Source organism: Mauremys mutica, chromosome 2 (genome assembly GCF_020497125.1).
Source record: "Mauremys mutica isolate MM-2020 ecotype Southern chromosome 2, ASM2049712v1, whole genome shotgun sequence".
In the NCBI taxonomy this organism is placed as follows: Eukaryota; Metazoa; Chordata; order Testudines; family Geoemydidae; genus Mauremys; species Mauremys mutica.
Window position 1 is genome coordinate 296,864,221 of NC_059073.1, and position 27,819 is coordinate 296,892,039.

The window sequence follows — 27,819 nt, forward strand, 5'->3', positions numbered from 1 at the left end:
ACTCAGCTAAGCACATTCATAGCCATTACGCCAAATTAGGTGATCAGCATAACAGGCCACAGAATCTCACCCAGGAATTTGTGCATCCAGCCCATCACATCTGGCTGAGCTAGAGTGGGTCTGATAGAGACAGACGCTCACTCCCAATTTACTGGCTGAGAAAAGCACTTGACGAACCCCTCCCCCCCACCCTTACCTGTTGGATGAGCCTGAAGTCATGGCTGACAAGCATCATTCCTCCCTCAAACTCGTTGATGGCATCTGCCAGAGCGTCTATTGTTTCTATATCCAAGTGGTTGGTGGGTTCGTCCAGGAAGAGCATGTGGGGATTCTGCCAGGCCAGCCACGCGAAACACACACGGCACTTCTGCCCATCAGAGAGGTTCCGGATGGGGCTCACCTGTCAAACAGACACTGCTTACAGCTCTGCACAGGCGCAGACTGCACCAGTTCCCAGAGACTGGTCCTCCCATGAGAGTCAGGATGGAGTACTGCATGTTAGAAGTTGAATTCTCCATGGGCAGCACCTCTGCATCACAGCAGGGCAGCTGCAGTGGGCTCCTGCCTTGACTAACCCTTCCCCCACCACTGCACCAAGGGTCCAGATTTCTGAAGCAGGAACAGGGAGCAGTCAAAGATGCTGCTCATGCTTGAAGTCCCATCAGGTACAGAATTAATTTAGGTCATTATAGGGGTGTTAGCCACATCCTACCCACAGCCCTAAATAATGCCCTCAGTTTCAGAGTGACTGGATGTTTCTACTAGAACGACTAGCTGGGAAAGTTAATTATTTTTAGCTTTGTGGAATTAAGAGCCAAATCAGCTGGACGTATTTAATTGGAAAAATTTGAACGATAATTGGGAATCATTTAGGAAACACCTTTCTAGATGCCCAAAAAGCCACAAATCGAGAAAGGTGGCCAAGCTGGTTAAAACCCAACTGTGGTTTAGAGGGGAAATGAAGGCGGCTATAAAAAAAACGGAAGAAAGGGGAAACTGATCTAAATCAATATAAAACAGAAGTGTGGAACTGTAGAAAATTGATAAGAGAAGCAAGAATATTGAAATTTTTGCCTTTTCTGTATTAAGCATGAGTTTGACTTGGTAACACAGTATTTGATTGAAAACTAGAATAATAAAATTAACATGGCACACATTTAATTAATGAAAACTGACTAACTGATAGCTCTCAAACATGTAACTGAAAAAGGAATCATCAAGCGGCTGTGTTTCCAGTAGGATTCCACAGGAAACTGTTCTCTACCCTATGCTATTTAACATTTTAATCAATGACCTAGAAGACAAAAGTCATCACTGATAAAGTTTGCAGAAGACACAAAAACTGGGGGAGTGATAATGAAGATGACAGGTCACTGATTCAGATCAACTGTATTGGATTGCTTGGTAAACTGGGCACAACTAAATAATACACATTTTACTATAGCTAAATGTACATCTATACATTTAGGAACAAATTATGTAGGTCATACTTACAGGATAGGGGACTCTCTATCCTGGGAAGCAGTGACTGAAAAAGGCTTGGGGCGGGAGGAAGAGATGGTGGATAATCGGCAGAATGTGAGCACCGAGTCAATGCTGTGGCCAAAATGGCTAGTACGATCCTGGGATGCATAAACAGGGAAATCTCGAGTAGGAGCAGAGAGGTTATTTTACCTCTGTATTTGGCACTGGTGTGACCGTTGCTGGAATTGTGTGTCTAGTTCTGGTGTCCACAATTCAAGAAGGATGTTGATAAACTGAAGAGGGTTCAGAGAAGAGCCACGAGAATGATCAAAGATTTAGAAAACCTGCCTCGTAGTGATAGACCCAAGGAGCTCAAATGTGTTAGCTTAACAAAAAGGTGGTTAAGGGGTGACCACATGGGGAACAAATATTTAATAATAAAAGTATAACACAATCCAATGTTGAAGCTAGACAAATTCAGATTGGAAATAATCCATAACACTAACAGAGTAATAATTGTAATAATCCATAATTCTAACAGAGTAATTAACCACTGGAACATCTTACCAAGGGTGAGGGTGGATTCTCCATCTCTGACCATTTTTAAATCAAGATGGGATGTTTTTCTAAACATCTCTGCTCTAGGAATTATTCTGGGGAAGTTCTCTGGCCTGTGTTATACAGGAAGACAGGCTAACTGATCATAATAGTCCCGTCTGACCTTGGAATCTATATAAAGCTGCTAAAGCTAGATGACTCAATTAGTCCAAACAAAAAGGCCTACTGATATAACTCAGGGACTATGTTAATATGCCTGGTAAGCAAGAGCGCTGTGGGACTGGAAATCAATTACAAGTATATGTTGGAAATTAGACCTACTTGGCGGACAAAATAATGAGAGGGCAGGCTATTTCACCCATCAATCTCTTTTGTGGTTTTTAAAGGGAAAGACTTTGGGAGGAAATTTTAAGGGACAACAGATGGGCTACCATGACAATTGCTGACTGCCCTCCGTCTCCTGGGATCCACTGTAATATCAATGGACCGTTGTCATGATGACAACAAGAAATTTCCTGGGTGAAGAGAGAGACCCCGATGACATTCCCAATCCCACAGGCATGGGTTGAATCCCAAACACCCCCCCCCCCACGTGTCCTTTTTCTTTTCCACCTTACTACTTTATTTTCCTCTCTCTCCCCTTTTGCCTTCTGTCTAATAGGAGTGGCTTAGCTGGCCAAGACTGCATCTTTTCCAACACTGCAACCAGAAAGGTGGCTAAATGCAATGTCCTAAACAGCCCAACACTGGTACAAGTTTGCCATGTCTCGAAGGGGCTGAGAAGACCACGTTCTGTGCCCTGTTTTTCCAGTAGCGTGGCTGAAAGTGAGAATCAGCATCAGATACAGAAGCTGCATGTTCTCTCTTTGCCGTTCGGTTCTTTCCCCTCTAGGAAATGGGATTAGACCTTAACAGCAGCCCATTTCAACTAACTTAGTCTCTCTCCTTTTGGGGAAAAGAGAATATCATCTATAATACCAATAAAGAGACAGGTAGCCGTGTGTGCAGGTGTTTTTCATTCTAAAAACCCTTTCTCCAGCTAACGGGAAAGGGAACAAGGGATACTGTTAAAATGAAAACCACAGCTACTTCACATTTGAAATACAGAAAAGAAAGAAACAGTTAAAAGTATCTTTAATAAAAAGGTTAAAAAGCATTCTTAATGGTGTTTTCCATCGTATTAACAGACTGAGACCCTGTATACCACACTCCAAACCTTGTTTAGGCCCATACATTCCATCTAAATAAATATTAGAGAACTCCATTCCAGAGAGTGGCTGCAACTCAAGACAAGTTCATACCACTTTGTACTGTGACCCAAATGTCAGATCTAGAACGAGGCAAGGTCAGGCTGTCTTAGTATATGGATGGGAAACAAAGCAGACGCCAAGTCCATCTCAGACAGATCCAAGAATAATCCAAAAATAAGTGGGAGTGAAGAGTGCAGTGTAGCCGCTCAGGTCCGTTCCAATAAGCAGTGCAAAAGATGCCTCATCACCAAAAAAAAAAAAAAAAAAAAATCTAGTCCACGTGGACCATGAGGTGAAGGAAAGAAGGATCCTACAACTGGCCTTCAGACAGGGACCCTGTCAACTAATGGACCTGTTTCTTTCTGTTTAGGTACCGTGCTACACCAGATAGTAGGTATGGCCAACAATCAAATAGTCCCAGTGACCCGTGTTGAACATGCCAGGTTTTCATTCCCACTAAAGACAGAAGAGATTTGTCTATGATGTGTAAATTGGTGGCCATCCAGGGGATGATAATCTGTGGGCTAGAAGTGCAAGCATCAGTACTACATAGCATCCAAGCAGACAGACTTTGGTATATTGATAAGGGAAGCTCGAGACCAAGGGAAAAATAAGTTTATGACTGGCAGAATTGAGAACAATAAGGAGGAATCTTTTTCTAACTATATCATGAATGAGAGAAATCCTAGCAATTGCGCAGGCCCATTACTTGATGAAGATGGTAAAACTGTTAATGAGGAAGAGGCAGTCTTAAATAAATATTTCTGCATCATATTTGGAAAAAAAGCAGGCTGTAGTCACAACACATGAATAAACTACTTTTTAGTCCATTAGTACTAAGTGTAGCCAATGATTTTAGTTTATTCTTCATTTATTGTGTGATGTATATATGAATACATATATGTTATATCATACGGATTCATTGTAGGATTATAGAAGTATAAGATTGATCAGTATTTAGCCCTTGTCTACAATACCGGGGTAAGTCGACCTAAGTTACACAACTCCAGCTATGTGAATAACGTAGCTGGATTTAACGTAGCTTAGTGGACTTACTGCGGTGCCTACATCACGCTGCATCGACAAGCAACACTCTCCTGTCAACTTACTCTTCTTGTTCCGGTGGAGCACCAGAGTTGACAGGAGAGCAATCTGCGGGTCGATTTAGTGGGTCTTCAGTAGTTAAATCAGCAATTCTCAAACTTTTGTACTGGTGACCCCTTTCACATAGCAAGCCTCTGAGTGAGACCCCAAAGTGGGGCTTGGGGTGCAGGCTGACAGCTCACGATCCCCCATGTAAGAACCTTGTGACCCACAAGGGGTCCCGACCTCCAGCTTAAGAACCCCTGCACTAAATCGACCCCTGGTGCATTGACTGGAGCAGTATCAATCCCCGTTAAGTGTAGACATGCCCTTAGAGGGAATCATGTATTAGATACAAGACAGACAAGCTGAAACACAAGAACCTGTTGGCTGAGGCTTGCAAGATTTTAGCTTAGCTATTTTAGGCCTTGGAGACAAGAAATGCTGACACAAATAAATGACCAAGGAATAACACAATGCCCTGAGATGATGGGAAGAGAGGTACCAAATGGTGATATTGTGAAAAATTAGCCAGAAGATTAATTTTAAATCATAAAAATGCTGTAAAGGCACATCTGTTGTCAACATGTGCCTTAACCATGGGACACAGGTTGTGTGTCAAAGCTAATGAGAATAAAGAGAACCTACACAGCCTATAGCAGGGGTCGGCAACCTCTGGCACACGGCTCACCAGGGTAAGTACCCTGGTGGACCGGGCCAGTTTGTTTACCTGCTGCATCGGGAGGTTCGGCCGATTGTGGCTCCCACTGGCCGCGGTTTGCCGTCCCAGGCCAATGGGGGCAGCGGGAAGTGGTGTGGGATGTGCTGGCCACAGCTTCCCGCCACCCTCATTGGCCTAAGACGGCGAACCGCAGCCAGTGGGAGCCACGATCGGCTGAACCTCCTGACGCGGCAGGTAAACAAACTGGCCCGGCCCACCAGGGTGCTTACCCTGGTGAGCCACGTGCCAGAGGTTGCCGACCCCTGGCCTATAGAAAACAGGGTCACTTAAGTTTTTAGGGTACATCAGACCAATAAAGAAAAAGAGAGTTGACGCTTCTATGGACATGTGAAGAATGTAGGAACAGGCAGGATCACATTATAAAAAGGGGGTGCCCAGAGCAGGTAAATTGAGATTCCCATAGGAAAAGTCCAGCAGGAACCATCCCTCTACTGATGATCAATCCATGAAACACCCATCAGACCCTAACAGTATTGTTAAGGGTGTGAGTATAACTATATGCTTGGGTAATCATAACTTTTTAACTGTACCTTTAATAAAAGATGTAAGACAGACTAGACCTTGTACTTGTGAATGTCTATGTGGTCACTATCCTTGGTCTTCGTGTGTGCCTAGAGACTCTAAATCTGAAGCAAGTAGAACAGGTAACTTTCACTCTGTTAAGCTTAAAACTGTAGCCACCAGAGTCGAACCCACAATGGTGTAATACCACATTATAAAATTCACTTAAAATAAAAAAGTCTACCCGAGGATATTAAGAAATCTCTACTAGGGTTAAAATATTTTTAAAATCAATAGAGAGTTCTAGAATAGCTGATTGAGATGATCTTTTGCCCACTGATGTTAGTTTTTCAAAAATCTTTAAAAGCTGGGGAACTGGAAAAGCTGACAGGATTCAAATCAGTAAAAAATGGTGGGGAATATAATACCTTTTTTTAAAAAACAAACAAACATGAGATTACAAGTTTGTCTGACAAAAGTAACCGGGTAGAAGTAGTATTCTTGATTTTTGTAAAGCCTTTGAATTAGTACCATGCCATTGATCAAAAAAATTAGCATTACACAATATCAATAAGGTACACATTAAATGGATTAAGAACTGGCTAACTAACAGATCTCAAAAAGTAGTCATCAATGGTGAATTATCAAATAGGGATGTTTCTAGTGGGGTTCTGTGGATGACAAAGATTGGCAGAGTGAAAGTAATGAGGAGCTCTGGGCAGTTACATACAGCCATGTGGAGTGCTTTGTAAGCTGGGACCATTCAAACAAAATGCATTTTAATACAGTCAAATGCAAAGTTCTTCAACTAGGAACAAGGGATGCACGCCAGTGCTACAGAATAGCACTATACCTGAAAAGCAATCACTCTGAAAAGTATTTAGGGGTCATAGTGGACAAGCAACTCAACATGACAAGCATCTTCACACACTGACTTGCCAACCTAGCGAGGAGAGCTTTAAACAAGGTTCAAAGGGGGCAGGTGATGAAAGCATAATTAAGGCAACCTTAACAGAGGGGCTAGATGGCAAGGGTAGGGTGAGAGGACATGGAAAGTTACAGTAGGGTCAAAGGAGCAATAAGAGGGAAATCAGTGGGGGAATCTATTCAGCATCTTAGAAGTCTATACACAAATGCAAGGTGTATGGGGAATAAATGGGAAGAACTGAAAGTATTAGTACACAAGCTAAATTATGACATAATTGACATCAGAGACTTGGTGGGATAAGTCTCATGACTGAAATAGTGGTATGGGGTATAGCTTATTTTGGAAGGACAGGCAGGGGAAAAAGGGAGGAAGTGTTGCATCAGGAATATACACACTTGTTCTGAGGTCCAGAAGGTGAGTGGCAGGCCAGTTGAAAGTGTCTGGGTAAAGGGAAAAAAAAGGGGGGGGGGAGGGGGAGAAGAGAGACTAGTGGACCCCCTACAATGATGTCACTCCTGTAGACCACCAAATCAGGAAGGGGAAGTGGATAAGACATTTCTGGAACAAACAGAAATTTCCAAGACACAAAACCAGGTAATTATGGGGGAAAATGTACCCGGATATCTGTTGGAAAAGTAACATGGTGAAATACACCACCCTAAGAAAACCTGACCTACGAGACAAGGTTAAAAAAAATGGGCATGTTTAGTCTTGAGAAAAGAAGACCGAGGGGGGGAGGGGGGACTGATAACATACGTGAAGACTATTAAGGGCTGTTATAAAGAGGACTGTGATCAATTGTTCTCTATGTTTACTGAAGGCAAGAAGTAATGGGTTTAATCTACAGCAAGGGAGATTTAGATTAGATATTAGGAAAACCGTTCTAATGATAAAGGGATAGGAACTCTGGAATAGGCTGTGGAATCTCCATCACTGGAGGTTTGTAAGTTCAAGATGGACAAACATGCCAGAGATTCATAGATTCTAAGGCCAGAAAGGACCATAATTTAGACCAATCTCCTGTATAACAGGCCATAGAACTGCCTCAAAATAATGCCTAGAGCAGATCTTTTAGAAAAACATCCAGTTGTGTTTTAAAATGGTCAGTGATGGAGAATCAACTACCACCTTGGTAAATTGTTCTAAGGGTTAATTACCCTGACTGTCAAAAATTTACACTTATTTCAAGTTTGAATTTGTCTAGATTCAACTCTCAGCCACTGGATCACATTAGACATTTCTCTACTACACCGAAGAGCCCATTACTAAATATTTGTTCCCCCATGTAGGTATTTATAGACTAATCAAGTCACCACTTAACCTTCTCTTTGTTAAACTAAATAGATAACGTTATTTTACAAGGCATGTTTTCTAATCTTTTTGTCACTCTCATGGCTCCTCTCTGAACCCTATCCAATTTGTCAACTTCTTGAATTGTGGGCACCAGAACAGGACAGTGTTCCAGCAGAAGTTTCACCAGTGCCAAATACAGAAATAAGATCATCTATTTCCCTGTACTTGAGATACCCCTGATAATGCATCCCAGGATCACATTAGCTCTTTTGGCCACAGAGTCACACTGGGAGCTCATGTTCAGCTGATTATCCGCCACGACCCTCATATCTTTTTCTGAGTCATTACTTCTCAGGACAGTCTCCCATCCTATAAACGTGGCTTCTATTTTCTCTTTCTAGATATATATGATCATCCATCACACTTCTCATTGATGAGACAGAATTATAGAAGATTAGAGTTGGAAGAGATCTCAGGAGGTATCTAGTCCAACCTCCTGCTCCAAGCAGGACCAACCTCAACTAAATCATCCCAGCCAGGGCTTTGTCAAGCCTGACCTTAAAAACCTCTAAGGAAGGAGATTCCACCACCTCCCTAGGGAACCCGTTCCAGTGCTTCACTACCCTCCTAGTGAAATATTTTTTCCCTAATATCCTAGACTTCCCCCACTGCAACTTGAGACCATTGCTCCTTGTTCTGTCATCTGCCACCACTGAGAACAGCCTAGCTCCATCCTCTTTGGAACCCCCTTCAGGTATTTGAAGACTGCTATCAAATCCCCCTTCACTCTTCTCTTCTGCAGACTAAATAAGCCCAATTCCCTCAGCTTCTCCTCGTAAGTCATGTGCTCCAGCCCCCTAATCATTTTCGTTGCCCTCTGCTGGACTCTCTCCAATTTGTCCACATCCTTTCTGTATTGGGGGGGGAGGGCCCAAAACTCCAGATGTTGCCTCACCAGTGCCAAATAGAGGGGAATAATCACTCCCCTCAATCTGCTGGCAATGCTATTACTAATATAGCCCAAAATGCCGTTAGCCTTTTTGGCAACAAGGGCACATTGTTGATTCATATCCAGCTTCTCGTCCACTGTAATCCCCAGGTCCTTTTCTGGAAAACTGCTGCTTAGCCAGTCGGTCCCCAGCCTGTAGCACAGGCTTCTTCCGTCCTAAGTGCAAGACTCTGCACTTGACCTTGTTCAACTTCATCAGATTTCTTTTAGCCCAATCCTCCAATTTGTCTAGGTCACTTTAGACCTTATCCCTACCCTCCAGCATATCTACCTCTCCCCCCAGCATAATGTCATCCGCAAACTTGCTGAGAGTGTAAACCATCCCATCATCCAGATCATTAATGAAGATGTTGAACAAAACCGGCCTCTGGACCAACCCCTGGGGCACTCTGCTTGATACTGGCTGCCAGCTAGACATTGAGCCATTGATCACCACCTGTTGAGCCCAACGATCTAGCTAGCTTTCCAGGGTGGATAAAAATCAGATTTTTTTGATAAAATTCTTTGAGAAAAAAAACTAAAGATAGTTTTAATTAAGATAATTATAGCTCAAAGATATCTCATCATAGAATAGGGATTATAAATTCTAATTCTATAGTAGGAGACAATATATTCATGTAATGTTTAAGAAAAGTTTTGTAAATGAGTTCCAATAGTTCCTGGATTCAATCTTATGGGGACTCAATCTTATGGGGTTCCAGGGACTTCTGTATAGATTATTTAGGTTAATCTTACTATCTACCTAATGGTACTCAGTGCTCAGTCTAGAACAGGGGTCAGCAACCTTTCAGAAGTGGTGTGCCAAGTCTTCATTTATTCACTCTAATTTAAGGTTTCGCGTGCCGGTAATACATTTTAACGTTTTCAGAAGGTCTCTTTCTATAAGTCTATAATATATAACTAAACTATTGTTATATGTAAAGTAAGGTTTTCAAAATGTTTAAGAAGCTTCTTTTAAAATTAAATTAAAATGCAGAGCCCCCCCAACCGGTGGCCAGGACCGGGGCAGTGTGAGTGCCGCTGAAAATCAGCTCGCATGCCGCCTTCGGTACGTGTGCCATAGGTTGCCTACCCCTGATCTAGAAGATACCATTAGAGATCCTTAGTTTTACAGTTCTCTATCTGTGGATTTGTGTCTCTGGAGATAACATACTTGTTAACAGCAAAAATGTTTTTGAATGAATGAAGTGAGAAACCACAGACCTCAACCCTACTGTCCCTCTGCAAATCTGTGTACACAGAGTCAATCCCTTACCTCTCTCAAAGTGCAAAGTTTCAAAAGGTTCAATAAATAGAAGATTGTTGGGGGTGGAATAGATCTGGACAAGGAGAAGAAGTCTGGAGATAAATGTGAGAAGGGCGGGACAAGGCAGTAGAAACAAAAGTGAAATTGTTTGAGCAGAAGTCTTGAGGTCTTTCTTAGTGTAGCCTTCATTGATTTGAGATCTACCATACCACTCTGTCACTAGAAGGGAAAACCTATAATGGCAGCAGGCCATAAAAGAGACCCAGTTTGGGAATATTTTAATGAAGTTTCTCTACCTGTGGGTAAGGCAGGCATCCGTGCAAAATGCAAACAATGCAACAAAGAAATGCAAGGCCTGGTTGCCCAAATGAAACAATATCGTGAGAAGTGTTCCTTCTCAGGAGGAAGCTGCATTGAAGATGATGAAAGGAACAGGTCTGAACATGCAGGATTTTCAGGTTGGTAAACTTTTTTTTTTTTTTCATACTTCTTTCTTAAGGACTGCCTGACTTCCTTCTGGACTATTCTTGAATTCTCATGTTTGAGCAAAAAATGTAGTTATTACTCTATGATACTATCATTTTAGATGCAGTTGTGATAAAAAGAACAAATAGCTGAAATAGGCAGACCTTCCTTTTACGATTTCACCTTTAAAATAGTACTGAGTATCAGTGAATGCAATGAGGAATACTAAATGAGCAGTATGGTAATAATTAAACAACTGCCTTGACTTATTTTGTTTAGGAGAATCCATCCTCAACATACAGGATTCTGAAGACTATCCACCTTAAAGATCCCCATCATTTTCCATAGTTTCAGAGTTATCTGCCAATGATAGTGTTTCAGACACATCACGTATGTCACATAGCCACAGTAGATCACTTGTAGCAAAAAGAAAAAAAAGAAAAATCTCCATCATCCAGAAACAACCATAGATAAGTTTGTGATAAGAACCAGCAGATTACAAAAAAAGGTAATTGATGAAAAAATTGCCTGGTTTGTTTATGCAACAAACTCTCCTTTCCATATGATTGAGAACCAACATTTCATTAACATGGTTCAGTCATTAAAACCAGGATACAGTCCACCGAACAAAGCAGATGTCGCAGGTAAATTGCTGGATAAAGTGTATGAAAGAGAAATTGAGCAGTGTGCGAAAGGTCTATAGGGTGAAATTGTTAACTTGAGTCTCGATGGGTGGAGCAATGTCCATAATGATCCTGTTATATGTGCTTGTGTGGCAACAGAAGAAGGGAATGTCTTCCTTACAGAAACAATTGATACATCAGGAAATGCACACACAGCAGAATACTTACAAGTAGCAGCAGCAAAAGCTGTAACAAACTGTGAAAAGCACCAAAAGAGTCCTGTGGCACCTTACAGACTAACAGACATATTGGAGCATGAGCTTTCGTTAGTGAATACCCACTTTGTCGGATGCACGTACGTCTGTTAGTCTATAAGGTGCCACAGGACTCTTTGCTGCTTTTACAGATCCAGACTAACATGGCTACTCCTCTGATACTTGAAACTGTGGGAAAAGAAATTCAAATGTCTAGTACGCAGCTTGGTCACAGACAAATGCTGCAAATGTAGCCAAGATGAGAAGAAATTTAGAAGAGAGAGAGAGAGAGTCCCCCAAGCTAATAACATATGGTTGCAGTGCTCATTTGATGCACCTCCTAGCGGAAGATTTCAGTTTTCCAGAAATAAAGGCTAATGTTGAAATTGCAAAATACTTCCGTAACAACCACTTTACAGCAGCTGCTCTGAAAAAAGTGGGAGGAACCAAGCTAACTCTCCCACAAGACATGCGATGAAACTCAGTAGTGGACTGTTTTGAGCACTATATCAAGAACTGGCCTAATCTGATGACAGTTTGTGAACAAAATAGTGAAAAAATAGACGGCACTGTCACAGCCAAAATTCTCAACCTTGGGCTTAAGAGAAATGTAGAACACACGCTGAGTACCCTGAAGCCTATTTCTGTAGCCTTGAACAAAATTCAAGGAAATTGCTGTTTTTTTGCTGACGCTGTTGAAATCTAGAAGGAACTGAATGAGATTTTAAAAAGAGAAATATGCAACGACAGAGTTAAATTACAAGCATTAAAAAAACAAATGGGACAAGCACTATTTCCAGCAAATATTCTCAATACTTGGTACCAGGGTCAAACCTTCACTGCTGAAGAAGAGGAGTTGGCTATGACATGGACATCCAGCAGTCATCCCTCCATAATGCCAACTATAATAAACTTCAGAGCTATGGTGAACCATTCAAGAAATATGTTTACTGATGATGTTTTAAAGAAAGTCACATCAGTGAACTGGTGGAAGTCACTTAAGCACCTGGATTCAGAGACTGTTGAAGTGATAATCTCGCTTTTAACAGCAGTAGCTTCTTCTGCCGGTGTAGAAAGAATATTTTCTTCCTTTGGACTAATTCATTCCAAACTGAGAAATCGTTTGGAACATGAAAAAGCATGAAAGCATGATTTTCTTTTCCAGATTGTGAACAAACAGGAAAATGAAGATGAAGACGACTGAGTTAGCTGCAGAAGCCAATAGTTTAAGTTTCTCATGTTGACCTGGCTGACACAGTCGATATATATATATATATATATTTCATTTAAACTATTTTAGTTAAAAAACAATGTTAACAAAAACAAACCTGATTTAAAAAAAAACTTGAATGTCTCCTAAATTCAAATGCCTGTTTTGTTAAATTATTATAAGTTTGCTGTTGAAGAAAAAAATCCAAAATACATAACATTGTTGTTTTAAATAAAACAATTTAAATGTTTGTCTGGGGATGTTCTCCTAATACAGCATGGCAAGAAAATTCTCCAAATATTAATGATTAACCTATTGTACTGGAGATATTTATGAAGTCATTGGGAGGTGAACTATCTGCTTCAATTACCTTTGGTAAATGAAATAACCAAACAATCATTAATTCTGATATAGCTGTAAAACTAATCTGAAAAGTTTTCAAAATAAATCACTTAAAAATATATAGCGTGTACCTTCTAAAAATGAAACCTACATCTGAGTTGTGAAGAATATGTATTAAGGTTATAACAACCAACAAGAATGCATGTTTATGTAGAAATTCATGATTAAATCAAGTCTTCCTGACTAGTGATTTAAATCAAATTGATTTAAATCAAATCCACCCTGCAGCTTTCTATCCACCTTATAGTCCATTCATCCAATCCATACTTTTTTAAAACTTCCTGGCAAGCAAACTGTGGGAGACAGTACCAAAAGCTTTGCTAAAATCAAGATATATCATGTCCACCGCTTTTCCCCATATCCACAGAGCCAGTTATCTCATCATAGAAGGCAATCAGGTTGATCAGGCATGACTTGCCCTTGGTGAATCCATGTTGATTGTTCCTGATCACCTTCCTCTCCTCCAAGTGCTTCAAAATGGATTCCTTGAGGACCTGCTCCATGAGATGATGGAATCAAGTCTTTGGTGGTTGGCTAAATTTCCTCTAAGCTGCGCGGCTCGACAGCAGCCTATCAATGGCCCCAGCCTGGCCCCAAGTTGCCGCGATGGGGAGAGGTATCTCTCCCCCAGCCCCAGCCCAGGTGCTGCTGCGGGGAGAGAGGGCTGGGGGGAGTTCTCTCTCCCCGCCGCAGCCCCGAGACGGCTTGCACCTGCATTCCCCAGTGTAGCCTGCTGCCCAGTAACTCCAGATGGCTGGCAGGTGAAAAAAAGGACAATGGTGGCTCTGCATCCCTACTATCACAGCAAGAGCAGACCCCATGGAATAGATGCCCACTGCAGTCCACACCTACCTGCTGCTTCCCAGTCAGACCATATCTGCCAATGATCTTCCTCATCTCCTCCTTCTCCTTGATTTCTGGGTAACACTTCATCATGTACTCCAGGGGTGAGAGGTCCAAGTCCAGTTGCTCTTGCAAGTGCTAGACAAAGAGAAGACCAACTTCAGGCCAGCACAAGCAGATATCCCAGTCACCTGCTGGGAGTGAGTTCATAGCCAGCAAGCCTCTCCCAGCCCCGACAACCTCTTCACCTCCGTGGGCTGGAGAGCGGGAGGCCGAATTTCAGATACACCTCCATCCCCAGATCACAGCAACCCATACCTGCCAGCGCCTCAGTGTGGTAAGAGGCTCACAAGGCATAAGGAAGCGACCTCCATATCAAACGGAGTTCTGTAAAGAACATCACGCTTTGTCCTGTACCAGGCACAGAGTTGCAGTCTCCGTTCCAAGGGATCAGAGACAAAACAGACAGGCCCAGAGCAGCAGTGTCACACTTTCCAAGGGAAGCAGGGGTTGCCACCATGGTCTGCTCAATAGCCACACTCGGCAAGAGGAGACATGAGCTAGAACAGGGGTAGGCAACCTATGGCACGCATGCCGAAGGCGGCATGCAAGCTTATTTTTAGTGGCACTCACACTGCCCGGGTCCTGGCCATCGGTCCAGGGGGCTCTGCATTTTAAATTTAATTTTAAATGAAGCTTCTTAAACATTTTAAAAACCTTATTTACTTTATATACAAGAATAGTTTAGTTATATATTATAGACTTATAGAAAGAGACCTTCTAAAAACGTTAAAATGTATTACTGGCACACGAAACCTTAAATTAGAGTGAATAAATGAAGACTCGGCACACCACTTCTGAAAGGTTGCCAACCCCTAAGCTAGAAGGAAGTCCAGAGCCCTTCCACTGAGCAGCAGCTCTTCCCCATTAGTCACAGCAAAGCACAGGGCTTGGAATGAGGCGCCTCTTCACCTGGAGGCACAGCCTGTGGCCCAGCAAGCAGGAGCTAGAGAGACTCTTAGACCAGGCTTGGGGGAGGGGCCTGGGGAGAAGAATGGAGAGATGAGACTCCTCTGTTCCCGGGTAGCCACCCCCAGCAGCCTGTGACATTCCTCACTGCCCCTGCAGGGATTACCTGGTGGTATCTGCCAATTTTCACATGCGAATGTTTGCGAATCATCCCATCTGTGGGCAGCAGCTGGAAGGAAGACAAAGGCATTTCACAAGGGAATGGCAGCCAAGCCACCCCCCCCACACAATAGCCCACTTTATCCTGTTCCAGCCAATGGGAGTCCGCTGGCACTGCTGGCTTGAATAGTGTGGCAGCAATGCACCGTGGCCTTATCACTTCTCCCCTCCTGCAATGCTAATTTAACGGGGGCGGGGGGTGCTTCTTAGGGTCACTAAGTGGGTCATGTGTTGTAATAATTGGGCCTACAAATTTATTCTAATTGTGAGCTCAACTCTGGGTAAGTGGATAAAAGTTTATACAGTGTCACAATAACCTATAACAGTAAGTGTTGATGGGACGAAAGACTGAATTAGTCCAAACAAAAGGTCTCCTGATATAACTCAAGGACTGTATTAAGATGAAGCTTTGTAAACAAGGGTGGAACTGAAAAATCAGTGAAACAAAATTGGTGTGTCAGAAATTAGTCCTAAGCAGTGGGCAAAATAATGAGAGATGGGCTATTCCACCCATCCCTCCCCTTTTAGGGTTTTTAAAAGAAAAGACATTGGGGAGGAAATCTGACTACCACAATGCCGGCTGACTGAAAAACTAGAGAAAGGGAAGAAGCCAGCTTTACCATTGTAGCTGCCATGCCCAACATCTCCTGGGACCCTGGACCAACTTCATCCTAATCCTGAAAGATGTCCTGACCAGATCAGGCCACAGAGATGGAGCCAGATGACACCACCAGTTCCACCAGCTCCAGCTAAATCCTAAATATCACCTGAGATGTGAGACTGTCACTCATCCTTCCCCGTTCTGTTCTTTTCCTTCTCCACCTTATTTCTTCTCTTTCCCATCCCTCTACTTTTTCCTTCTGTCTAACACAAGTCTTGCTTATCCCGCCAAGACTGTATATTTTGCAACATTGTTTTAAGCTTGTGACCAGGAAAAGGTAGCTAAATGCAGTGCCCTGCATAGCCTGATGCTGGTACAAGATAGACAAGTCTTGGAGCAGCTGATTAGACCATGTGCTCTGCTTGTGTTTTTCCAGTAGTGAAGTTACAAGTGAATGCCAATATCAGAGCCAGATGCTGCACTTTCTATCTTTGCTGTTCTTCTCTTTCCCCTTTTGTGAGTGTTTGTCTTGTTTTGTTTTCTATGAAATGGGATGGACTTTAACAATGACAGCGTCAGCCCATTTCAACTAGCTCCACAGGTATTAGTGCGGAGAGTGGACTAGTTGATAGATCTGAGGGAAGGGAGCAGAAGGAGACGCCGATTGAAAGGCATGAGATGCACTGTCCTAGGGATGGGGGTTCCACAACCACCACTCCTAAGAGAAGGAGGAGGGTGGTGGTGGTTGGAGACTCCCGCCTCAGGGGGACTGAGTCATCTATCTGCCACCCCGACCAGGAAAACTGAGAGGTCTGCTGCTTGCCAGGAGCTAGGATTCACGATGTGACGGAGAGACTGCTGAGACTCAAGCCCTCGGATCACTACCCCTTCCTGCTTCTCCACATGGGCACCAATGATACTGCCAAGAATGACCTTGAGCGGATCACTGCAGACTACGTGGCTCTGGGAAGAAGGATAAAGGAGTTTGAGGCGCAAGTGGTGTTCTCGTCCATCCTCCCTGTGCAAGGAAAAGGCCCAGGTAGAGACCGTCGAATCTTGGAAGTCAAAGAATGGCTAAACAGGTGGTGTTGGAGAGAAGGCTTTAGATTCTTTGACCATGGGATGGTGTTGCAAGAAGGAGGATTGCTAGGCAGAGACGGGCTCCACCTAACGAAAAGAGGGAAGAGCATCTTCGCAAGCAGGCTGGCTAACCTAGTGAGGAGGGCTTTAAACTAGGTTCACAGGGGGAAGGAGACCAAAGCCCTGAGGTAAGTGGGGAAGTGGGATACTGGGAGGAAGCATGAGCAGGAGAGTGCAAGAGAGGAGGACTCCTGCCTCATACTGAGAAAGCAGGACGATCAGCAAGTTATCTTAAGTGCCTATGCACAAATGCAAGAAGCCTGGGAAACAAGCAGGGAGAACTGGAAGTCCTGGCACAATCAAGGAACTATGATGTGATTGAAATAACAGAGACTTGGTGGGATAACTCACATGACTGGAGTACTGTCATGGATGGATATAAACTGTTCAGGAAGGACAGGCAGAGCAGAAAAGGTGGGGGAGTTGCATTGTATGCAACAGAGCAGTATGACTGATCAGAGCTCCGGTATGAAACTGCAGAAAAACCTGAGAGAGTCTCTGGATTAAGTTTAGAAGTGTGAGCAACAAGGGTGACGTCGTGGTAGGAGTCTGCTATAGACCACCAGACCAGGGGGTGCAGGTAGACGAGGCTTTCTTCCGGTAATAGGTAATAATAATTGGAGATATACCAATCTCCTAGAACTGGAAGGGACCTTGAAAGGTCATCGAGTCCAGCCCCCTGCCTTCACTAGCAGGACCAATTTTTGCCCCAGATCCCTAAGTGCCTCCTCAAGGATTGAACTCACAACCCTGGGTTTAGCAGGCCAATGCTCAAACCACTGAGCTATCCCTCCCCCCTAGCAGGTAACTAGCAGAAGTTACTAGATCGCAGGCCCTGGTTATCATGGGAGACTTTAATCACCCCGATATCTGCTGGGAGAGCAATACAGCGGTGCACAGACAATCCAGGAAGTTTCTGGAAAGTGTAGGGGACAATTTCCTGGTGCAAGTGCTAGAGGAACCAACTAGGGGCAGAGCTCTTCTTGATCTGCTGCTCACAAACCAGGAAGAATTAGTAGGGGAAGCAAAAGTGGATGGGAACCTGGGAGGCAGTGACCATGAGATGGTCAAGGTCAGGATCCTGACACAAGGAAGAAAGGAGAGCAGCAGAATACGGATCCTGGACTTCAGAAAAGCAGATTCTGACTCCCTCAGGGAACTGATGGGCAGGATCCCCTGGGAGAATAACTTGAGGGGGAAAGGAGTCCAGGAGAGCTGGCTCTATTTTAAAGAATCCTTATTGAGATTGCAAGAACAAACCATCCCGATGTGTAGAAAGAATAGTAAATATGGCAGACAACCAGCTTGGCTTAACACTGAAATCCTCGCTGATCTTACACACAAAAAAGAAGCTTACAAGAAGTGGAAGACTGGACAAATGACCGGGGAGTAGTCTCAAAATATTGCTCAGGCATGCAGGAGTGAAATCAAGAAAGCCAAATCTCACTTGGAGTTGCAGCTAGCAAGAGATGTTAAGAGTAATGCTTTTTTTGCCTCTGTCTTCACGAACAAAATCAGCTCCCATACTGCTGCACTGGGCAGCACAACATGGGGAGGAGGTGACCAGCCCTCTGTGAAGAAAGAAGTGGTTCGGGACTATTTAGAAAAGCTGGACAAGCACAAGTCCATGGGACCGGATGAACTGCATCGAGGGTGCTAAAGGAGTTGGCGGATGTGATTGCAGAGCCATTGGCCATTATCCTTGAAAACTCATGGGCGGTCGGGGGAGGTCCTAGACGACTGGTAAAAGGCTACTGTAGTGCCCATCTTTAAAAATGGGAAGGAGGAGGATCCAGGGAACTACAGGCCAGTCAGCCTCACCTCATGGAAAAATCATGAAGCAGGTCCCCAAGGAACCAATTCTGAAGCACTTGGAGAGGAAAGTGATCAGGAACAGTCAGCATGGATTCACCAAGGGCAAGTTATGCCTGACTAAGCTAATTGCCTTCTATGAGGAGATAATTGGCTCTGGGGATGAGGGGAAAGCAGTGGACATGTTATTCCTTGACTTTAGCAAAGCTTTTGATACGGTCTCCCACAGTATTCTTGCCACCAAGTTAAAGAAGTATGGGCTGGATGAATGGACTATAAGGTGGATAGAAAGCTGGCTAGATCATCGGGCTCAACAGGTAGTGATCAATGGCTCCATGTCTAGTTGGCAGCCGGTATCAAGCAGAGTGCCCCAAGGTCCTGGGGCCGGTTTTGTTCAATATCTTCATTAATGATCTGGAGGATGGCATGGATTGCACCCTCAGCAAGTTTGCAGATGACACTTAACTGGGAGGAATGATAGATACGCTGGACGGTAGGGATAGGATACAGAGGGACCTAGACAAATTAGAGGATTGGGCCAAAAGAAACCTGATGAGGTTCAACAAGGATAAGTGCAGAGTCCTGAACTAAGGACGGAAGAATCCCATGGACTGCTATAGACTAGGGACCGAATGGCTAGGCAGGAGAAAAGGACCTAAGGGTTACAGTGGACGAGAAGCTGGATATGAGTCAGTGTGCCCTTGTTGCCAAGAAGGCTAACAGCATTTTGGACTGTATAAGTAGGGGCATTGCCAGCAGATCAAGGGACATGATCATTCCCCTCTATTTGACATTGGTGAGGCCTCATCTGGGGAACTGTGTCCAGATTTGGGCCCCACACTACAAGAAGGATGTGAAAAAATTGGAAAGAGTCCAGGGGAGGGCAACAAAAATGATTAGGGGGCTGGAGCACATGACTTATGAGGAGAGGGTGAGGGAACTGGGATTGTTTAGTCTGCAGAAGAGAAGAATGAGGGGGGGATTTTATAGTTGCTTTCAACTACCTGAAAGGGGGTTCCAAAGAGGATGGATCTAGACTGTTCTCAGTGGTAACAGATGACAGAACAAGGAATAATGGTCTCAAGTTGCAGTGGGGGAGGTTTAGGTGGGATATTAGGAAAAACTTTTTTACTAGGAGGGTGGTGAAGCACTGGAATGGGTTCCCTAGGGAGGTGGTAGAATCTCCTTCCTTAGGGGTTTTTAAGGCCCGGCTTGATAAAGTCCTGGCTGGGATTATTTAGTTGGGAATTGGTCCTGCTTCGATCAGGGGGTTGGACTAGATGACCTCCTGAGGTCCCTTCCAATCCCGATATTCTATGAACTTCTCTTTTTGGGGGAAGTGAACAAGAAGTGTTGTTAAAATTAAAGCCTTATTAATACTTTATATTTAAAATGCTATAACTGTTTTCCTTCCTTTCTGTATCTTTAATAGAAAGGTTAAAAAAAATTAACAACGATTGCCATGGTACTAAGCAGGCTGAAGTCTATGTATACAAACCCCCCAACCTTGTTTGAAACGGTTTAATGTTGCTAACATGACCCAGTCAGTGTTCATCTTTGACTCTTTGGACCCATGTATTCCACCTACAATGATACAACAGAGGCTCTGTACAAGGAAGCATTTTGGGCACTGTCCATTCCCGCAGGTGACACCAGGGCTGTGGGGGTGGGGAAAAAAAGGGGAGACAGCCATACAGGAAGCATACCTCTCCTGTGAGCAGTTTCAGCAGCGTTGACTTCCCAGCACCATTGGGTCCCACAAGTGCCACACGTGTGTCCAGGTCAATCCCGAACTCCAGGTTATTATAGATCCAGGGCTGCAATCCACAGGGGAGACCGTGAGAGGGGCACCCCCCAAAAGCACCTGGGAAGCTGATGTGCAGGCCCAGCTGGGGCACTTCTGATAAGCCACAGCTGCAAGAGCTGAGCCCCTCCCCATGCTGCGGCCTGATGGGGAAGCTGGGTCAGTGGCCCCAGGATCCAAACAAGGGGAGGGGGGAACCTTCATGCAACCCAGGCAGGCACTGCACCGAGTGTGCTTGGGGACGGAGAACACTCACCCCATCCTTCATGTACTTGAAGCTGACATTCTGCACCATGATGACAGGAGGGGGGATTTTCCCGCATGGTGGGAAATAAAACGACAGAGTCTGGGAACAAAACACATCCCCATGTTAAGTTCCTGCCCCACCCAGGGTACCAGGGGAGCCCTGCAGTTCCAATATGACTTGGCTTCCAAGTATGGAGGAGCAACTGCCTGCATCCCTGGAGCCCAGAAAGCACCATGATGCCAGGGAGCAGTTGATGGCTTTACAAGTTGCTCCTAGAGGCCACCAGGTCAAGCAGGTCTGTAACTCACTAGCTGGAGGCTTGCTATGACATTCTGCCCATTGCCGGCATCTGCATACCCATTCTGCTTCCTTTGAGGGGTAGGTGTGTTCATATCTCCACCCTACTTTAATCCTTCAGCTGAAGGGAGGGGCTGTTCCCCACCCCCACAGCCATTCAGCATTCCTTGCTTTGCTTTGGATCTCTTGGGAGGGTTGGACAAGCCTTCACCCCCTTGCTGGGACAAGAAGCCTCTGTCTAGTAGACCCAAATGCATTCTCCTGTGGCCAGTCTTCTGTTAGAGCTGGAGCCCCCCGCCCCCCTGTGCTTCCAGTTCTGATGATTCTTCCCAGCTGCAGCTCATTTTACTTCTCCAGCCATATTTATAGTCCTTATCTCCCACAGACAGCCCCGCTTCTCCAGCCTACCTTATCATTCACCACCTTCTCCGTTAGCCCGGAAGCCATCATTTTCTGAAGGGTCTTCTCTTTGCTTTGGGCCTGCCTGGCCAGCTTGGCACTGCCATGACCGAATCGTGCAATGTAATTCTGTAATAAGACAAGGGATTACCTTGCGGCAGCTGCTACAATGGGGTGCATGTGGGGGAAGACAGAGAACTACAGTCCAGTTAAATAGATACCTTCATGTGGGCAATCTGATCCTGCTCCCAATGGAAACGCTTCATCTGATTTTCTTCCAACTCCAGACGGGTCTTCACGTACTGATCATAATTTCCCTGGAGGGAGAGACCACAGCCCATGAGAGCTCCCAAAGGCCACGCCCTCCCTGCATAAAGCTGAAGCAAGCTGCCCAGGCCTCTTGCAAGCAGGTGCTCTCTAGACTGCACATTCCTGCCCTGCAGCCAGGGTTGGGTCTGGGATGGAGTCGGTGGCCTAAACAGGGGTCTCCTCCTCCCCCATCCCAGGAGCTTGTCACACCCTGGCCCCATTCACTCACCGTGTAATACTTCAGTTTGCGGTTGTGCATGTGGATGATGTTTGTGCAGATGCCATTCAGGAAGTCCTGGGAGTGGGAGATCAGCACAAGGATCCGTTTGAACCTGCAGCACCACACAGAGCTATTAGAGATCCGTCTGAGATGAGATTCCTAGGCTGGCAGCCCTGCCAGGGACCAGGAGGGGTTCATGTGCACTAAGAACCACTCTGGATTCCCTCCCACTACAGAGAACCAGGTGCTGTAAGAGCTTTAGGGAAAGCTGCTGGGCCCAGTCCCAGGAAAGAGAATGATCCCTCACCACAATCAGGGCCTCTTTCCTGTCCATTCTGCCTGACACACACTTTTTGGAGGACCTAGTCTGCTCCATGGGAAATACTAATTCAGTAATGCCTCCCAGCGAGAGTCCTTTTGGGCATGGACACTCCTAAAGTCCATTTAGCACCCTGCACAATGGGACCTCAGTGCCACCATAATGCAAAGAGACACATCCACAGGTAGCACCCACAGAACAGCTACCGGGAGCGATTGCTCCCGGGAGCAAGCTGTGCTGGGATGCCCCAGCAGGGTGCACAGGCACCAGAGCACAGCAATAGCTTCCCTCCAGCCATGCTTACGTTTTCAGCTCCTCTTCCAGCCACACACAGGCATCCAGGTCCAGGTGGTTTGTGGGCTCGTCCAGCAGCAGCATGAATGGCCGAATGAAGAGAGCTCTGCAGAGGCCAGGAGAAAGGTAGTGAATAGAACATAAGAATGGCCATACTGGGTCAGATCAAAGATCCATCCAGCCCAGTATCCTGTCTACCGACAGTGACCAATGCCAGAGGTCCCAGAGGGAGTGAACCTAACAGGTAATGATCAAGTGATCTCTCTCCTGCCATCCATCTCCACCCTCTGACAAACAGAGGCTAAGAACACCATTCCTTACCCATCCTGGCCAATAGCCATTAATGGACTTAACCTCCATGAATGTATTTAGTTCTCTTTTAAATCCTGTTATAGTCCTAGCCTTCACAACCTCCTCAGGCAAGGAGTTCCACAGATTGACTGTGTGCTGTGTGAAGAAGAACTTCCTTTTATTTGTTTTAAACCTGCTGCCCATTAATTTTATTTGGTGGCCCCTAGTTCTTATATTATAGGAACAAGTAAATAACTTTTCCTTATTCAATTTCTCCACACCACTCATGATTTTATAGACCTCTATCATGCCCCCTCTTAGTCTCCTCTTTTCCAAGATGGAAAGTCCTAGCCTCTTTAATCTCTCCTCATATGGGACAAGTTCTAAACCCCTAATCTTTATAGTTGCTCTTCTCTGAACCTTTTCTAATACCAGTATATCTTTTTCGAGATGAGGAGACCACATCTGTATGCAGTATTCAAGATGTAGGCATACCATGGATTTATATAAGGGCAATAAGATATTCTCCACCTTATTCTCTATTCCTTTTTGAATGACTCCTAACATCCTGTTTGCTTTTTTGACTGCCGCTGCACACTGCATGGACGTCTTCAGAGAACTATCCACGATGACTCCAAGATCTCTTTCCTGATTAGTTGTAGCTCAATTAGCCCCCGTCACACTGTATGTATAGTTGGGGTTATTTTTTCCAACATGCATTACTTTACATTTAACCACATTAAATTTCATTTGCCATTTTGTTGCCCAATCACTTAGTTTTGTGAGATCTTTCTGAAGTTCTTCACAGTCTGCTTTGGTCTTAACTATCTTGAGCAGTTTAGGATAATCTGCAAACTGCGCCACCTCACTTTTTACCCCTTTCTCCAGGTCATTTATGAGTAAGTTGAATAGGATTGGTCCTAGGACTGACCTTTGGGGAACACCACTAGCTACCCCTCTCCATTCTGAAAATTTACCATTTATTCCTACCCTTTGTTCCCTATCATTTAACCAGTTCTCAATCCATGAAAGGATCTTCCCTCTTATCCCATGACAAATTAATTTACGTAAGAGCCTTTGGTGAGGGACGTTGTCAAAGGCCTTCTGGAAATCTAAGTACACTATGTCCACTGGATCCCCCTTGTCCACATGTTTGTTGACCCCTTCAAAGAACTCTAATAGATTAGTAAGACACGATTTCCCCTTACAGAAACCATGTTGACTTTTGCCCAACGATTTACGTTCTTCTGTGTGTCTGACAATTTTATTCTTTATGATTAGTTGAAACAATTTGCCCAGTACTGACGTTAGACTTACCAGTCTGTAATTGCCGGGATCACCTCTAGAGCCCTTTTTAAATATTGGTGTTACATTAGCTAACTTCCAGCCATTGGGTACCGAAGCCAATTTAAAGGACAGGTTACAAACCTTAGTTAATAGTCCCGCAATTTCACATTTGAGTTGTTTCAGAACTCTTGGGTGAATGCCATCTGGTCCCGGTGACTTGTTACTGTTAAATTTATCAATTAATTCCAAAACCTCCTCTAGTAACACTTCAATCTGTGACAATTCCTCAGATTTGTCACCTACAAAGGATGACTCAGGTTTGGGAATCTCCCTAACATCCTCAGCCGTGAACACTGAAGCAAAGAATTAATTGAGTTTCTCTGCAATGACTTTATTGTCTTTAAGCGCTCCTTTTGTATCTCGATCGTCCAGGGACCCCACTGTTTGTTTAGCAGGCTTCCAGCTTCTGATGTACTTAAACATTTTGTTATTACCTTTTGAGTTCTTCAAACTCCTGTCATAACTATAAAGGGAAGGGTAACAGCCCTCCTGTGTACAATACTATAAAATCCCTTCTCACCAGACACACCAAAATCCTTTTACCTGTAAAGGGTTAAGAAGCTCTGGGTCAGGTGTCAGCCAGGTTACCTGAGCTTCTTAATCCTTTACAGGTAAAAGGATTTTGGTGTGTCTGGTGAGAAGGGATTTTATAGTATTGTACACAGGAGGGCTGTTACCCTTCCCTTTATAGTTATGATAACTCCTTTTTGGCTTTTCTTATTATATTTTTACACTTAATTTGGCAGTGTTTATGCTCCTTTCTATTTACCTCACTAGGATTTGACTTCCACTTTTTAAAAAGATGTCTTTTTATCTCTCATTGCTTCTTTTAAATGGTTGTTAAGCCACGGTGTCTCTTTTTTAGTTCTTTTACTGTGTTTTTTAATTTGGGGTATATATTTAAGTTTGTCCTCTATTATGGTGTCTTTGAAAAGTGTCCATGCAGCTTGCAGGGATTTCACTTTAGTCACTGTACCTTTTAATTTCTGTTTAACTAACCTCCTCATTTTTGCATAGTTCCCCTTTCTGAAGTTAAATGCCACAGTGTCGGGCTGTTGAGGTGTTCTTCCCACCCCAGGAATGTTAAAAGTTATTGTATTATGGTCACTATTTCCAAGCGGTCCTGTTATAATTACCTCTTGGACCAGATCTTGCGCTCCACTCAGGACTAAATTGAGAGTTGCCTCTTCCCTTATGGGTTCCTGTACCAGCTGCTCCAAGAAACAGTCATTTAAAGTACTGAGAAATTTTGTCTCTGCATTTCATCCTGAGGTGACATGTACCCAGTCAATATGGGGATAACTGAAACATGGAGCATCATAAAACTACAGGGTTAGAAGGGACCGCAAAAGATCATCTAGTTTAACCCCTACCAAGATGCACCATTTGTGGTGTCTAAGCCATGCAAGACAGAGGCTACCCAGCCTCTTTTTGAAAACTTCCATTGAAGGAGATTCCATGACTTCCCTAAATTTGTTCCATTATTCTACTGTTCTTACAGTTAGGAATTTTTTTCCTGAGATTTAATTTAAATCTGCTATCATGTAGTTTGAACTCATTGCCTCTTGTCCTGCTCTCTGTGGCAAGAGACAACAATTTTTCTGCATCTTTTTTATAGCAGTCTTCAAATACTTTCCCCAGCCCAGCTTGGAGGGTGGATGTCCAGAAAGCAACTCCCACCACCTCCCCAGAGATCTGTTCCAGGCTGATACAGTGGAGGCACAGAGAAGAGGGGAGTCCCCAGGGAGGGAACACTTAGTGTAGCACTCACCTGGCGAGAGCCACCCTCATTCGCCAGCCGCCACTAAAATCTTTCAGCTTCTTCCTCTGCATCGCTGGAGTGAACCCCAAACCGTACAGGATCCGTGAGGCCCGCACCTCTGCCTTATCGGCGTCTAGCTCCTCCAGACGTTCATACAGCTCCATCAGCTTCTCACACTCCGCTGCAAGAGAAGACTTTGCCAGTCAGCACCCGCACCAGCACCCCACCATTCTGAGTCCCCACCAGTGTCCCACTCTCCACATATGTCCCTCATCACCGCTGCCTGCAGCTGCTATGGGTTACCTCTCTGCCCCCTGGTTCACAAACCCCCTCCCAAGGCAGGGACCCCACAGCAAGCTCCACTCTGGTTTGAATGGCAGGAGCTGTTGTGCTGCTGGAGAAAGAGCAGTGCTCCCCAGAAGTCTCCAGCTAGAGCTTGGCAGCAGAGTCAGGCTTCATGCCCTGTGAAAGCTTTGGTAAAGAGCCTGAGTAAGAGCTCCCTTCCCCCAGGGGGATTCCCTGCCTACATGAAGCCCCCCCTCGAGCATTACCATCCTCGTGAGCCAGCCGCTCAGCTTCCCGCTCCAGCATGGCCCTCTCTGTATCCACCTCCATCACACACTGTAGTGGTGTCTTCTCACTAGGAGGCATCTCCCGGGTCAGGTGATAGATGTCAATGTGCTCTGGGATTGGCACTTCCCGCTTCCCGATAGCAGACAGGAGCATGGACTTTCCTATGTGCAGGCAGGCAGGCAGACAAACACCCTCCTGTTATTGTCTCGCATTGGAAGTGATTGCAGTTATTACGATGTGAATTACCATGGCACCTAGGAGCCAAATCAGGAACCTACTGTGGTAGGTACCGTACAAACAGAACAAAAAGACAGTCCCTGCCCCGAGGGGCTCACAGTATAAATGTAAGGCAAGAAACAACAGATAGGTACAGACAGGGGAGCACGAAAAAACAATAAGACAGTGGTGTTTGCACACTAGCAGAGTAATTGTCAAGTTTTATGTAGGATCATCGGAAAGGAGAGTTTTAAGGATAGTCTGGAAAGTAGATAAGGAGGCACCTCTGCAGATATTTATGGGAAGCACCTCCCAAGCATGTGGGGCAGCCTGGGAGAAAACACAAAGGTGTTAGAAAATGTAACAAGTGGACACTGGAGGCTGGCATTGAATGATCAGAGGCAAGCATCAAACAGAGAAATGATAGGGGGGAGGGATAGCTCAGTGGTTTGCGCATTGGCCTGCTAAGCCCAGGATTGTGAGTTAAATCCTTGAGGGGGCCATTTAGGGATCTAGGGCAAAAAAATCAGTACTTGGTTCTGCTAGTGAAGGCAGGGGACTGGACTTGATGACCTTTCAAGGTCCCTTCCAGTTCTATGAGATAGGTGTATCTCCATATATTTGATAGCTAGAGCTGGGACTAATTATGACGTGGCTTGAAAGTGAAGACAAGCAGTTTGAGATGATAGAGAAGGGGGAGCCAGTGGAGGAATTCAAGGAGAGGGCTGACGTGGTCAAAGTGACAGGCTAGGAAAACGATCTTTGCAGCAGTATCCTGAACGGGTATTAGTAGGGCAACACTACATTTGTCAAGAACAGAGATATGGATGTTGCAGTAATGAAGAAGCGAGATGCTGAGAGCTTGGTAGAGAATTTTAGCTGAGTGCATGGATAGGAAAGACCGTATCTTAGATATTATGTAGAAAGAATCAGACAGATTTAGATACATCCTGGACATGAAGACGTTGAGGGAGGTCTGACTCCAATGTGACTCCCAGGTTATGAGCATTAGTGACAGGCAGGGGGGTGGTGTTGTCCATAGTGATCAGAAAATAAGATAGCAGGGAGAGTGATAAGGAGCTCTGTTTTACCCATGTTAAGCTCGAGCTGATGGTTAGACATCCACAAG

The 27,819-nt window shown here is 44.6% G+C and overlaps 1 protein-coding gene across 5 annotated transcripts in view; it reads right to left on the minus strand.

Moving 5' to 3' along the window:
* The window catches only part of LOC123365053 (ATP-binding cassette sub-family F member 2), a 32,510-nt gene that overhangs the window by 770 nt on the left and 3,921 nt on the right, over positions 1 to 27,819 (minus strand). For 4 of the 5 annotated variants that reach the window (XM_045007674.1, XM_045007676.1, XM_045007677.1 and 1 more), the window contains exons 4-14: positions 26,453 to 26,635; positions 25,911 to 26,082; positions 22,512 to 22,607; positions 21,898 to 22,000; positions 21,581 to 21,676; positions 21,369 to 21,488; positions 20,673 to 20,762; positions 20,319 to 20,429; positions 15,007 to 15,069; positions 13,881 to 14,009; positions 197 to 400 (exon numbers count right to left, since the gene is read on the minus strand). In XM_045007674.1, the coding sequence (XP_044863609.1) occupies positions 197 to 400; positions 13,881 to 14,009; positions 15,007 to 15,069; positions 20,319 to 20,429; positions 20,673 to 20,762; positions 21,369 to 21,488; positions 21,581 to 21,676; positions 21,898 to 22,000; positions 22,512 to 22,607; positions 25,911 to 26,082; positions 26,453 to 26,635 (1,367 nt within the window). The remainder of the gene's footprint in view (positions 1 to 196; positions 401 to 13,880; positions 14,010 to 15,006; positions 15,070 to 20,318; positions 20,430 to 20,672; positions 20,763 to 21,368; positions 21,489 to 21,580; positions 21,677 to 21,897; positions 22,001 to 22,511; positions 22,608 to 25,910; positions 26,083 to 26,452; positions 26,636 to 27,819) is intronic. The other variant, XM_045007678.1, reaches the window with a different exon arrangement.